At 36.1% G+C, this 14,330-nt stretch overlaps 1 protein-coding gene across 2 annotated transcripts; it reads right to left on the reverse strand.

The window, feature by feature from the left end:
- Window positions 1-1,074: 1,074 nt before the first annotated feature.
- Window positions 1,075-13,902, reverse strand: LOC106717468 (protein rhomboid). Of its 2 annotated transcripts, XM_045679597.1 has the most exons (7): window positions 13,687-13,902; window positions 7,672-7,784; window positions 6,757-6,874; window positions 4,791-4,976; window positions 2,660-2,932; window positions 2,166-2,402; window positions 1,075-1,958 (listed from the first exon to the last, which is right to left on the reverse strand). In XM_045679597.1, the coding sequence occupies exons 2-6, from the start codon at window positions 7,782-7,784 to the stop codon at window positions 2,169-2,171; spliced, it is 924 nt and encodes a 307-aa protein (XP_045535553.1). In that variant the 5' UTR covers window positions 13,687-13,902; the 3' UTR covers window positions 1,075-1,958; window positions 2,166-2,168. The 2 variants fall into 2 exon arrangements, with proteins under 2 accessions (XP_045535553.1, XP_045535554.1); XM_045679598.1 differs by lacking the exons at window positions 7,672-7,784; window positions 13,687-13,902 and adding an exon at window positions 7,216-7,350.
- Window positions 13,903-14,330: the final 428 nt, after the last annotated feature.

A 14,330-nucleotide genomic window follows, 5' to 3' on the forward strand; every position in this document is an offset into this window, starting at 1 on the left:
TGTTTCATAGTAATTGTTTGTGACGTCATGAGATGTATTAAGTACGATGTAAATACATAATTATGTTGTTGAAATATATTATAACATAATTTTTGACTTTCATTTATATTTTGTAATTATATTTATAATTTGGAAATAACACGAAAATCACTTATTAAGAGTGTCATATTTAAATCATGTCGAAGATTCACTATAGTAAGGCATAAAAAGTTGAAAAAAAAAACAAGTTGAATTTTTAATTATTTTAATCGTAATCATTCTTATTTTTTTACAATCACATAATTATTATATTTGATTCACACTTAAGATAAATTTTAAAATAAATTAAATGAAAACACTCTGTAATAATAATTTATACAAAAATTCAGTCGGTATTTGACATTCGATTACAATAAAATGTATACAATGAAGTTTACAGTAATAGGAATCAGGCACATTATTATAATACAATCTATTCACTAATGAGTAGAAGGATATTTCACTAAAACATGGAAATACCTAAAAATAATAATAGGTAATTAGCGTTGTCTTCCGAATGTGGACGAATTCACTTGACAGTTTAAAAAAACAATACAATAAATAAATCAATCGATCTCACAAAACAAAACAAAAACTCACTTTTGAGCATAATCTTTATTGCAAACAGATTAATAAATCATTGCAATTGAGCATAATGTATTACTTAATTAATAATACTTTTATTAAAATCAGTGAAGCGCATCTATGATAAAGTTAAAAATGAGCAAAAATCGAATTTAAAACGTTTATCGTTGAAACAACATCGATCGAATTAGGATGGAAAAGTGTCATTTTTCGTTATTTTAAGCTTGGACGACTTTTTTTTTTAATTCTAATCTTTGGTGTGTCGGCCGTAACTATGTCGACCTTTGCCTGAACGCAATGTTGAGTACAAAAGACATCTGACGTAGCAACATTGCATCCAGTGAGCCTAGCACGAATATTTGTGACAATCGCCTTCGTATTGTCTTCATCAAACATGTCAAAATTAGAATGACATTTTTCGTATATTTTACAGCAGAAAAAGGCTGCATAAAATTTAGTATTTGTCGATGACGTTAAGATGGCGATTGTCACAAATATTGTTGTTAGGCCCACAGTAGGCAGTAAGGCCGCGGTCCACACGGGAACGTATTTAGTCGGTAACGCCTTCAAACCTAAACACTACGGACGCAGACTGTTGGTACAAAAATAGTTCACCTATTCAATACAATTAAGACTACTTAACAATTAAGTATCGCGAGGAGGCGGCGGCTGGGGAACGTACTTTGACCTTTTATAATCGGAGGTTGTGAGTAAAGATTTAATTGACTAAAAAAATAATAGATTGATTCTATGAGCTTATTTGGGCAGTCAGAGTAGAGGGAGGGGAGGGAAGGGGAGGGGCCTCCTGCAATCATAACACTACTTATGCGTATCACACTAAGGTAAATTGACTAGGCGTGTTTTGAGTCAGTCACGCTGGCTTCGTGAACTTTTCATTTAGGCTTTGATATCTAGTGAATAATATAAATGATACTAGTAATTAAAATTGTGAAATCAGAAGATATGAAAGTTGAAAATGAGAATAGAAAAATCACCGGACCTATAACGTTGTTGAGACTAGTTGAACGAAAAAGTTTTACTAATATCATTCATAATACCCTTAAAATTATCAACTTAAATAACAGTCTACAAAGCCGTGAATTATAAACTTTCAAAGCCGTCGGTAGAACTGCGCGTATTGTTGGCACCTTTAATATATTTACACAAATCTTCATCGACCTTTATTTTGTCGCGAGTGCCAAAGTGCTGCCAGTTAACATCGAATTAGTTTTTCTTTTAATTAATTTCCTGGTAAATGTGATGATGAGGTATGATGTCTGGCAGCAATACGCGCGGCCCGGGGGGGAGGGGGGGGGGGCTCAGTGCAGCGGAGATCCGTGCTACTCAGCGCCTTGCTGGAAATTAAGTAAACAAACGTTAAATTTAAATTTGAGCCACAAGTTAGAATTCAAAAGAACTTTCTACATTTAAAGCGAAATGGTGAACCATTTCCCGTCAAGTGTGTATTTTCTTCTAGTGCTTTATTTGATTTATTAGATTATGAATAAATGTATATTGAAACTAAGCGATCGCCGATAATATAATATGAAGTAAGTATTGACCGATCAGAATCCGGCGTTGGGCGGGTCGGGGGGCAGGTAGTGCAGGTCGGGCGCCGGTCCGGCCAGCAGGTTGTGCAGCACGGCGAACAGCGTGCAGGCGGCGTACGCGCCCAGCGCCGCCCACCACAGCATCCGCTCCCACAGCCGCTGCTGCGCGTGCTTCAGCACCAGCAGGCCCAGCGTCAGCCCCGCCAGCGCGCCCGCCACGTGCGCCGCGTACGACACCGGCGGCGCCTCCTGACACAACAACACAACAGGACCGTTAAAGACTTCACTATAGAAAATAGCTTTAAAAACATTGTATCAAATTAAAATGTTTGTTTAAATAATTAAATTAACAACATGCTATGAAGGCTATATACTATATTAATCTCAGTGGTTAATTCAAGGCGGAAAAACAGGATCTTAAGTTCTTGCTCATTACTTTCATTATTATGATGATAGTATCGGTTCTATCTCGCCGGTTAGTCCTATATTTGGCATCGTACACTCACCTTAGTGTATCTGGCGTGCACGGCAAAGCCGACGTCGCAGGAAGCAACGGCGAGTGCGGCGACGAGGCGTACGGCGCCGTACCGCATTGTGTGGAAGTTGAGGAGAGCGTTGGCGAGGTGCGCCGCCAGCAGCGCGTACACTCCGCCCGACGCGCCCGCCAGGCACACGTCCGGGTCCAGCACGGAGGCCGCCAGCGAGCCGCCCAGCACACCCGCCAGATATACCGCGCCGCACCGCACGCCCCCGTGTACCATCTCAAGGGGAAGACCCACCTGTCACACCAACAAAATAGCATATTAGTACAAACGCTGTTAAAATAAAATTACAAAAAAAATTGTAACAAAAGCGTCATTGCACTAAACGGTAAGTGTTCTCAGTCGGGTGCACACAGCGCTACGAGTGCAGCGGTGCAATACGTGAACACTTTAACTGTAACACGCAGTTCAGTGTCGCACACAAAGTGTATAACGTATGAGATTTCGATTTCATTTCGCACTCGTACTATGACTAGTGTATTGAATTTTTACTCTCAGTTTCCACTTTACGTTGATATAGATCCGTAAGTGATCCGTTTGTAATCCGCTAGGTTTGGTATCCGCGTTCCGGTCTACCGATATAGCGGCGTGTGTCCGCGTATATTTTACTGCTACGTCGATCGTGATTTATCTACGTAAAAAATATATACCATACAAGGTTATCGATCACTAACTGTACAGCGCAATGCATAACAAACAGACTTGCGTGATATATCGGCAGCAATGTAGTTTTTTTACATCCATGAGATTTCTAGAAATATTAATGATTTGAACAATCAATTGAATATTAAAATAAAAATGGCAATTGAACTAATTGATATTATAATGTTTTGTTTCCTTTGAAGCTTTTGTATAAATTCAGGAATTATAAGATTTCGCGTAATTGCTAAGACAATCATTAAGTTTAATTTGATCTAGCCTTATTGGTCTGCCGTGACGACCTGACGACATGGATGACCTCACTATCTGCCATCAAGTAAGCTAAGACCATACAACACAACCTTTCACCGTACACTCCATTAAAGTAATACGATCTCACTTTTTAGGGTTAAAGGTTCGGTTTAAGACAAACCAAATTATTATATGTACTTAACATAGATCGTATAATAACCTCGATCTATAAATCATCAAAAGACAAAAATAAATTTAACAAAAAATTAAATACGCGACGGACTATTGCATCATAGTTATTATAAATGTTGTCATTCGCAGACATTTTTTTTGCATTAAATTTCCTGCACCTTTTTTAATCCGAGGCTAATCAAATATAGAAATAACGGACAAAGTGGATACACAGTAAATACATTTTGAAACAATAACAGTTGTAGACATTTCGCAATTGAAACTGTTATAAGAGTTTTGTTATTTATGCCGATTACACGTAAACACGAGGCAATGACAAACCGCAACAGTAAAGCGAAGTCGACAAACGTCAGTAGCCGCGGCGACCGTCAAGTGATTAACGACCACTTGTATCCCACTTTGTTAATCATTTGTGGTACTTTGAACTTTACTCAGGTATCATTTTCGTTTAATTAGTAAAGGCATCATTAATTTTATGCATGTATGTAGTCAATAACTGCTTGACCTGTTAATAAGAAAATGTTGGTTTCAGGACGATCGGGGAAGAAAGAGAAATATTACAGGTGTAATGTTTTTTTTTTATTTCCTTTTAATATTAATAATTCCTTTTAATCGGTCGATAAAGGCATGAGGATAGTATAAGTCAGTTTTAGTATAAGTCATATTTTCTTCCGCAGTGTCCGCATTAGCAATGAACTACATCATGTGTGTAACGGTTACACACACAGCAATACCGCGATTCCAAGATTCAAATACAACTGAGCTATTTCATTGGTAAATGAGGTCTTGCGAATTTTATTTCTCGTATATCAATTTTGTTAAGTAAAAACCAAGAAGAAAAGAGGATCAACTGGATAAAGTAGTGTTAAAAACCTATAAATCAAGAGTGCAAAAGTACTAAATACATAAATACACAGTAGTAACCTTAGATGTACCATCCTATTATTTAATAAATAAATGTTTAAGTACCACGAGATGATAACAGAGAATGCGTTTTGTAAAAAATACTCACCGCTAGCTGTACGAGGAGGTTGAAGGCGAGGTGTAGCCAGCCAGCGTGCACCACGCTATAGGTGAGGAAGCGCCATAGTTCACGACGGCGGTCGGGCCGGTAGACCAGCGGGGAGTCCACTGGCACGGGGCCCGCCGCCGCTGCCACGCCACCCGCGCCCCACGCGTACCACGCGAACACGCCCAGCTAACATGACAAAGTACAAATTTACTTAAAAATAAAAAAATTATATGCTATATATACATATATTAATCAACACGAATACATAACAAAAACATCTCAATATTTTTCTCAAGCAAGCATGAACAAATTTATAAAAGTAATTAAAAAACGACTCGGAATACAGGAAGAGGTCTCTCATTAAGTTGTGGATAATATGTTATTACTTTACAATACTAAGCGCCAACCTCTCTAAGTAATAGAACATAGTTCATTGCATGTTAGTGGTCCCGATGCAAATCTTCAGAGCCTGTCAGTTTCACATGTCTCATATCTGTGTCATGCATATTTCCCGGCGACGTTTTCCTCAACCGTTTATAACACGCAGTAAATTAGCGTTGAAATTTGCAATTAAAATCGTAATTAGAAAGTGTTTATCTTCATTCAATATTTGCACGATTTGCAAGAAATTTAAGTAAGAAATCTAATGTTTAAAGGACAATTATGACTAAATAAAATTTAACATGTTTTCTTTTTGAGTTGATTAAGCTTTTTGATAAATTGTAAGCTTGCCCTACTAACCGTGAAATTCTGAGACCAAAATGTCCCTTTAAACCATATTGTTATCTTATCTCAAATTTAATTTTGTCAAAGGTAACGATGATATGTTTCATACAGAGATTTTGGTCTCAGAAACCCACGGCAAGAAATGCCATAATTTTAAATTATATTATTTATCAAGGGGAAACACTACACGCCATACACAAATCGTTTTGTGGTCAAATGAATCAACTTGTAGTCTTGATGCGTGCGAAGTTTGTTGATTCACGTAAAGCAACGCTGGCGCGATGTGAAATCCGCAATTACACATTTTAATTAACGGAGCCAACTGGAGCGGGGATCGACGGCATTAGGTGCTCGTAGAAAGTGATGTTCTTTGCCGTGTAGCATCACATACAGAGACAATGCCTACCGAAATGAAATAAAAAAAATTACGGCAGAGTCAACACAATCCTCGTGGCAGGACGGATAAACTTTATAATTTTATTTAAAGGTCTTTTAAGACTTTAATAAAGGACCTTCAATTGGTTGAGGGAGTCTACTGGTTTAAGATGTCAAGAGACGGATCATTAGGGCGATTTGTTGATGATAAAGATTGTTTGACATAAAAAAAATGAAATGCATTTTCAGTCCACGATGCAGACACGAAAAGATATTGTTAACCAGTTTTTGTCGCAGATAATTTTATCCCAAGAACCAACGAAATAAAGCATTGTTTTATGACTTGAGAAACAATTTTACTGAGAGCTACGATACTCTACAAGGACAAAATGTTGAAATGAAAACGAACGTTTCCTTTTAATTGGCAAAAGCAAAAACAATAATTATATCCCGTAATGAAATAAACAACTACCAGCTAGCCTGTATCTAGAAAAAAGTTAACAAAGATTTAACATTGTTTGAAATTGTCTTTATCACTTATTAATTTAATTCTGATGAAAAGACCTAAAATCAAGCCTAGCCAAGCCTCTAAGTGTATCTGGAGCCTAGCCTACAGGTGCTGACACGAGTGTTTCGGAGAGTAAGGTGAATAGGCATTTATTAAACTATAGTCGAATTCAATGTTAATGAGAAATTATATTTACAAATTTAATTGGCTGACAATGTCATTTTATGTGTATGGATTTATTTTGAATTTTTATTGAATTATTATTTATTATAGGATTTACTACCATCTTTCGACCACATCACCACGTAACATCGGGTTGGATCAAGCAATAGTTTATTCATAATAAAGTATGTTTACCTCTAGCAGAGTGACGCAGATGATAAAGAGCGGCGGCGGGCAGCACGTGTAGCGCTCCTGGTAGTACTTTCTGTCCCTCTCCTCCGGCAGCACCTCCATCGCCACCAAGTGCACCATCCTATACAAAAATACAACAACATTCACATTAAAAACTATTCAAGTTGTTAGGCTACAAGAGGTCATAATAGAACTGATACAAACATGAGATTTTTTAGGATTCTAATTGGAATTTACATCCTAGCTTTACCCTACTTACCTTTTGAAAAAACTTGCCCCCTTTACCCTATTTTGAAAAACCTTTTTCAGTAACCTTGCACATTATGATACACTTGAAAGTAGATCATTTCTATAGTCGTTTAGAACATTGGCTGATGTAGCAAAGGCGGTCGCAACAAGAGAGCATTTATAACAATGAGATTTTCGTAAGAGTGCGTTGCAAATCGCATTCAATCGACTTACTTTCACGATACACTTGGCTCTTATTGAAGTAATTTCTAAACTATTACATCGTTACAACAACACCACATGTCATCGTGACACGATAACTGAACATAAAAAGTATAAGAAAGACATAAATTCGATTTGAAACATTGAAATAATGAACTATATCACTTCTAGATTTTGGCAAATTTTAAATATTTATTTGCAATTACATTTTAAATTTTATTACACGAAAAATTTATATGCATTTAACATGACGAGTAATTTAGAAAATGACATAAGACGCCATGGCTTACCGGATATTGACCAATACCGTATCGAAACTTTTTAAATAGCCAACACAACAAGCCTTTTTTGGGTCGAACTTTTTGGTCTAAATAATAAATTATCAAAAATCCTTGCACAAAATATGTTTCATAATTTTAGAAAAATACATAAATTTAACAGATAACATGTAAATGTTTTTGTACCTACCTGGCAAAAAATGTAGGATCTTCAAGAAGCAGATGGAAGTCGTTTTCGGAGCTGACCTCGCGATCTCTGTGATGAACGGCACATCTATAGCTGCGCGTGCGCTTGCCACTCATCTGGAACAATACAAGAAAAACATTCGTTTTTAATGGATCGCAAACAATATATTAATCTTTATATAAAACATAAATATTTATGTTTCGTACCGATGACTGTTACTGATGAATATACTTAACTCTTGTTAGTTCTTACAGATAAACAGGGAAGATATAAATATAAGGAGTCAACTAATGATAACTCATAAATAACATTTATATCCAAACAGATGATATTATAATAATCTTAGATTAAAGCGACTTTCTCATTTAATGTATTGAAAAGATCATGCAATCAACAATGAATCATTTACACGGTGACGATTTTCTTTTCGGTAATTTAAAATTCAAATGTGCACGAAACATTGCAATCGCACCGAAACTGTTCCGAAACGTGACTTTTAGAAAGTCGCGATGATTTCGATTACCATACGATAGGGGGCACTTTATCACGCATAGTTGTTTACAACCATCGATCAACTGAGAACTATATAATGTTTAATTAATATAAGGTTTAGTATCAACACATAAGGTGTTTCGTTTTGCACTGACGAAATAGCAATGGCACGCAGCCGATCTGCGGTGGAATAGAAATGTCTACTAATATAATAAAGCGTAAACAAACACTTCTTTATAACGTAAGATCGTAGCAATTGCGGCATATTTTTGAGTAATTCTTTTTGTAATAAAAAGCCCCATACTTACAAAAATCTTTAGGTTATATATTTCCACAGTATTGAATTATTATGCGAGAAAGGGAAAAAAAATTGCAAGCCAATAACAGCAAAGATGGATGGTCGCCATGGTAACAGTAATTCTCAGCCACACGGGAACAACTAGTAGTGGAATATATTTCTAGTTAGTCAACACCTGACAGTAGGAAAGGAAACCGCTGAAGTTTAGTCGTTTGGCTCGGGTTAAATCCGTCTGGTTGTTTAAATCTATTGTAATCGCTCGACAGTCAGGTAATGCCAGTAATACCGGTGATATAGTTTTGCGAGGGTGGATTAACGGCGTCGCGGTCGCTGGCTCGCGTCCAGTCGCTGCCCAACTATCGACCCCGCCCGCCAGCAACTGCCCTTGGATATTTGCCTAGACTTTAGCGTTTTAACGTTTATTTGTTCTGTGCCTAACGTGAACATAGATGTTAGCTAAAATAAAATTAACAGAACTGTAAAAGACTAGTAGTTACTACGGAAAATAAAACTTTGTTATATACATTTTTTAAACCAGACTGCGTCTCATCGCTGCTATATGTAGTAATTTTGTCGTTAAACGGTGAAGTCAGCAGTATCTTTGCTATTACACCGTTGTAATGTGATAGTGAAATTAATAAAGTAGCCGAAGCCGGCACGTGTTTAATGCCAAAGTCAAAAGTTAAAGTAATCTCGAGCACAATAGAATTGATTTACTTTTGGTTTTTCAATTTAATCGAAAATGTATTGCACTACCAGCGTGGCGGTGACTTAGATTGAAACAAAACAGTGCGATTCTAATCTTTATGTCTTACGATATAAAAATGCAACAAAAATTTTAATCCACAATAAGATAAACCACTCTAAGTGTATAACTTAGCAATAAACATAAACGGCAGTGTTTCTCATAAGAGATAGTGTGTGGATGCGGCGTGGGCGTGGACAGGCTTACGGGTAGCCGGTAAGAGATGGCACCACGCGACCGCATTGTCTCCAGAGTCGTTCAACCCGGGTTCCCACGAGACTGCTAAATGCGAAATGCCCAATGCCAAAACCCAAATACAAATAGCCTAGACGCGTCGCAGACGCCGTCGCTAAATCTGTCACGGTAACAAAGTCTGAGTCTAATTTAGACGGCGATGTGTGCCTGTACAGGCGACAAGTCGCTGTACCCTCTCGGCGCGGTGCATTCAGATCAGGTTTCTGCACTTTTCAGCAAACCTCATGTTCATGCCTGTGCCTACTAAAAGTTGTTGTATAGACACAATGTATCTCATTCGTTAACAACGCGTAGGTTCTTTCGGGAATATTTATTTTCAGACTCGTCTACCTTGTTATGTTATTCGGACTGATATGCATGATACTCTATGTCATAAAGAACTAAAATCGCTTTGATTTGTTTTGTAATCGAAATATCTGACAATTGTAAGGTTCTAAAGGAAGACGGTAACATATATGAATGTTTAAATAATTAAAATAAAACTCCATATATTATCGTTTGTAGCGCAAAGTTTAAGTATAATGGTGTGGTGGGCGATCACCGGTGTGGTGAAGTGAATTCAAGCTTTCGGTGCGAGGATTCGCAGAGGTCTGTGGGTGCCGGCGGGCCGTGGGCGCGGATTCGTGGGCGCGCTGACTCACCCGACATCCGACACGTCCGATATATCCGGAATAACTAATGCTAGTTTCACACGAGGAGCGAACAGTATTGTTTTAACAGTAAGAGAGCATTCGTACTATAGTAGCAGTACTGCACTGTCTACTGTTCTGCCCTCGTGAATAATTGTCCGAAGCACCCGCTACAAAGCTGTTTGCTACACCAGCGCACGTCAAACGCGCGCGAGCCTACGCGACGCACCACACATAATGATCACTTTTATTAATATTCAATACACTAATATCAACAATCCTCGTAATTCTAAATTAAGGATGTTCCTAACATTAAAAAGGTTCCGACGGCCGTAAATGAAAACAACGTTAGCGTCCGGAAACCCCGTGTCATTACATATTATTGAAAATAACACAGTGATAAATTTTTCTCAAACATCAGTTTTCGAAATGGGCAGGATATGGTATTTAGTGTTCTGCGAAAGATAAAACATTTATAAACTATATTTTTGTAGTCAATGTTAGTTACTAAGTTGTTCAACATTTAATGTATGGGCGCCTGATTTATTGTCCGGTGACTTATGAACAACACCTACGCCCGCATAGAATCATTGCCGATTTATGAATGGGAGTATAATTGAATGTCTCAACATACGAATCGGATGGTTCATTCACTTGTATTATTCAACAGCGCCTTATAAATATTTACAGGCTAGCGTGGCCATCGTTGGAAACGAAAAAGTCGATGCTTTTTTTATCTATTTAAACAACGCCGTAACGTTTTGTTTTGTTCATAATTAATCGACTCTTCGGAAACTCGGTACATTATTTTGTCGCCTCTATCGTCACCAAGATCTATTGGTACATTTTTCTCCGGCGGAGTGATGTCTTCATTAGAGTCGGCTTTTATCTAAATCAAGCATATTAATGTTGGATTTAGTGTAACGGCACGTGAGCGCTGGGAGAGTTCCCACGCGCCCACTACGACACCATTATGTTCTAATCTCCTCAACTCTTTGCATTATTACGATGCCGTGAAAGTAACCAATGTATGTGTTTTGCAAGCGGGAAGCGAACGAATTGCGGAATTTGTCTTTGTACGCAGAAGAATGGAACGAATGTCGATGAGGAAATCATTTTAAATTATTTTCCCCAACGTTTGTAATGGGTAATTCTATGGAATTGTTAAAAGAAGTCAATTAGGGTATGTTGTCTAAGTAGTTATCAAAAGGGACATGTGACCAGGATACCAGTTTCCAAATACTCATTGTCATACGTTACGTAAAATCAAAAAACTATTGACAACGCTTCGTAAAGAAAAAACGACGGTAAAAACTTCTCCAAATGTAGTTTGAAAATAGTGCCACTCTATTTCTGCAAGGGAGGAAGTGTTATTTTTGGATCTTAAATTTTGTTTACATTAGGGACCGCTTATTCGGAACAGACTGATTAATATAAATATATAATGCCGTCGAAAATAAACTGCATTCTTGTCCTATTTTTCCAACGACAAGATTATATACCTATTTAATTTGATGGAAAAGGATTATTAGTTTATAATATAGTGTTTATAATATATTTGCAGACGACTCATGACGATTAAAGAAAATAGTTAACAAGTTTTTTAGAGAAATCTCTCAAATGCTCAAATTTTAGAAAAAAATATTAAAAATAAAGCTAGAAAAGAATATTACGGTAATAAGAGGTTTACCGTCTCGTATCAACGGTATTTCCAACTTTTCATAAAAATAAAACATCTATGTTAGTTGTTATTTTTATTACTGTTCTGGTAAAAAGAGTTGTTAACTTATTTTTCTACAGCCTACTTGGCTTGTTTAAACTATTTATTTATTTTATTAATTTATTTATTTATTTCGTGCAACATTGGGCAACATATATTGGAAAAAAAGAAAAAAAATATTACATTAATTTTAGGAAAAAAAAAAACATTACACCGGCACAAATACGCAACGTTTAAGAAGTTAGTTCATTAGCAAAGCAATAGATTTATATCCCTATATGATATTGAGGTCTAAAACTTTTAAATGCAGATAGCAATTATGTTTTTTTGAGTACTAAATCGATGATTCTGTTTAGATAACCTTCAATATTAGATTTATTGCAACACGGGAGCTTTAGGTTGTGTAATATCAAATATACATAAATATATTATTATGAATGACGATGAGCTATACATAATAATAGCTATTTATTCAATTGATCCATACAACGGCTCGTCGCGACGTGTTACTACCTGTTAAATGTATATGATTCGCAGATTCTGATTTGCAAATCATCTTAATATGTAGTAATAGCGTCGGCCAGTTTATTAATCCCATGCCAGGGAATTAGAACAATGTTTAACAATGAAGTAATCCAGATGTATAAAAAACTTTTTACTTTTCGGGAAAATGCCGAACCACAGAGAGTGCTATTTTTCAACCTGATAAATTGAAGGTTTGGGACAATCGGAATTTCTTCAGATTTCTTCTGAAGTATAGGTACAATGCCGTTTCATATGTAAGTTCAGTATTGAAGATTTTTGCCTTAAAATGAAACTAATTACTGAGGATGTAATGTGTTCCATGTCTTAACTGCATATGTAGGGTTTGAGGTTATCGTTCTAAATGTTGTTATATTTTTTAATTAATATGATTATCCGAATACGGTTTCGCGTGCCGGATTGTTTCACTCGGATGTATGGGCGGCTATCCGCAGTCCGCAACAGCTAGTATACTGCGATCCATATCACCCGGTGTCATACCGTGAAGTTACTAGCGGTCGATCCACATAAAAAATAGAGCATAAATCAGGCTGCGGCTTCCCAGGCGATTATACACGCTCGTGATTTCCAACTAAAAGGAATTAGCTACTTGACATCGATACACAATCGATGAGTTTCAAATCGATTTTATGAATGAACGGTTTCGATATTTTTTTCGTAATAAATGCAATGGAATTGTATTTTGCGATTTGATATCGAATAGCATAAAATTAATATAACGATGTTTTAGTTTTATAATAGAGCTTTGGAAATAAACATTGTGGAAATGTAATTTTCTATTTACATGTATCTTAATACGAAATATAAAACTAAAGAGTTATTATTTTTATTATTAATTTAGTTATTAACGTTATTTTTACTTACACTGGCATGCCAGTAATCTTGCACCTCCTTATGAAATACATAATTATGTATTTTTCTAACTTATCGAAAGACGCTAGATGTCGGTTTTGCGATTATGTGTAGGTTTTACTACATAAAATTATGGTGTACAGTTTTACGTATTTACGATTTATAATGAAATGTCTTTTTTAATCTAGACATTTCTATATAATTATTAGACTATTTCTATATAAACCAGTTTGTGTCAAAAAATAATAGTGGTGGCTCAACTTTTGTAATAAATTTTAAACAAAACAAAAATTCAATTACATGAAAACTCCTAACGTGAAAACGTGAGCTACTTGAACGCACCATAATAAGAAAATATTTTGCAATCTAAATAAAAATTAAAACAAAGTTTGAATGTCAATAATACGGACAAGAAAACACTAAAAATCACGAACTATTGATTACAGTGAAAAAATAATAATATTGAGTCAAAACTGTCACTTACCCATCATTTCAAAAAAGTTTTCGAAATGTTACTGGATATTATCAATTGTTTTTTGGAGTATTTAACGATTGTGCACTTAATAATTCACTAATATTAGTCCGAGGTAGATTATTATTAACTGTTTTAATACTTTTTTATAAATTTATCAGTACGATATTTTTACGTGACCGAATCTTAGGGGGACGCTTAACCGGAGCGACATGCGTACTCCACGACCGCTCCTGCCAGACTGAGGTTTAGTTTAGCGCAGCGTTAGCAACCTGAAGTGGACTGACTATCGTACCAGGGGCGTAAAAATTATCGTACATGGATCGAAATTATCGTATTTTTTAGGACAATGTCTATTATAGGTAAATTAATCATATAAATTGTAATATTGATATGCATGCAAGTACTTTATAGTTTATCTTTTTTAAACCACCGCTGTCAAATCAACAGAACACTGAAACCCAAATGTTTTACACGTGGTACAGACCTGAACTGATTTCCTTTCCACTTTAAGTTCAATAAACGCGCCAAACTTAAAATTCACTTAGACAAAATTTCACTGTTCTCATGCAAGTTGGGTATGAAACACGTCAAAATTTTGTATTTATAAAGAAGAAATGGATATGAATGGGTGGTGAAATAAAAAATCAAAGAAT

This window comes from Papilio machaon, chromosome 10 (genome assembly GCF_912999745.1).
Source record: "Papilio machaon chromosome 10, ilPapMach1.1, whole genome shotgun sequence".
Classification (NCBI taxonomy): Eukaryota; Metazoa; Arthropoda; class Insecta; order Lepidoptera; family Papilionidae; genus Papilio; species Papilio machaon.

Bases quoted from the DNA above. Each gene is read 5' to 3' on its own strand.
- LOC106717468 (XM_045679597.1), bottom strand. From the start codon at position 7,784: ATGAGTGGCAAGCGCACGCGCAGCTATAGATGTGCCGTTCATCACAGA. The intron at 6,875-7,671 runs GTAGGTACAAAA...ATTTTTGTATAG, and splicing joins GATCCTACATTTTTTGCCAG to GATGGTGCACTTGGTGGCGA. The intron at 2,403-2,659 runs GTGAGTGTACGA...TTGTTGTGTCAG, and splicing joins TGCACGCCAGATACACTAAG to GAGGCGCCGCCGGTGTCGTA.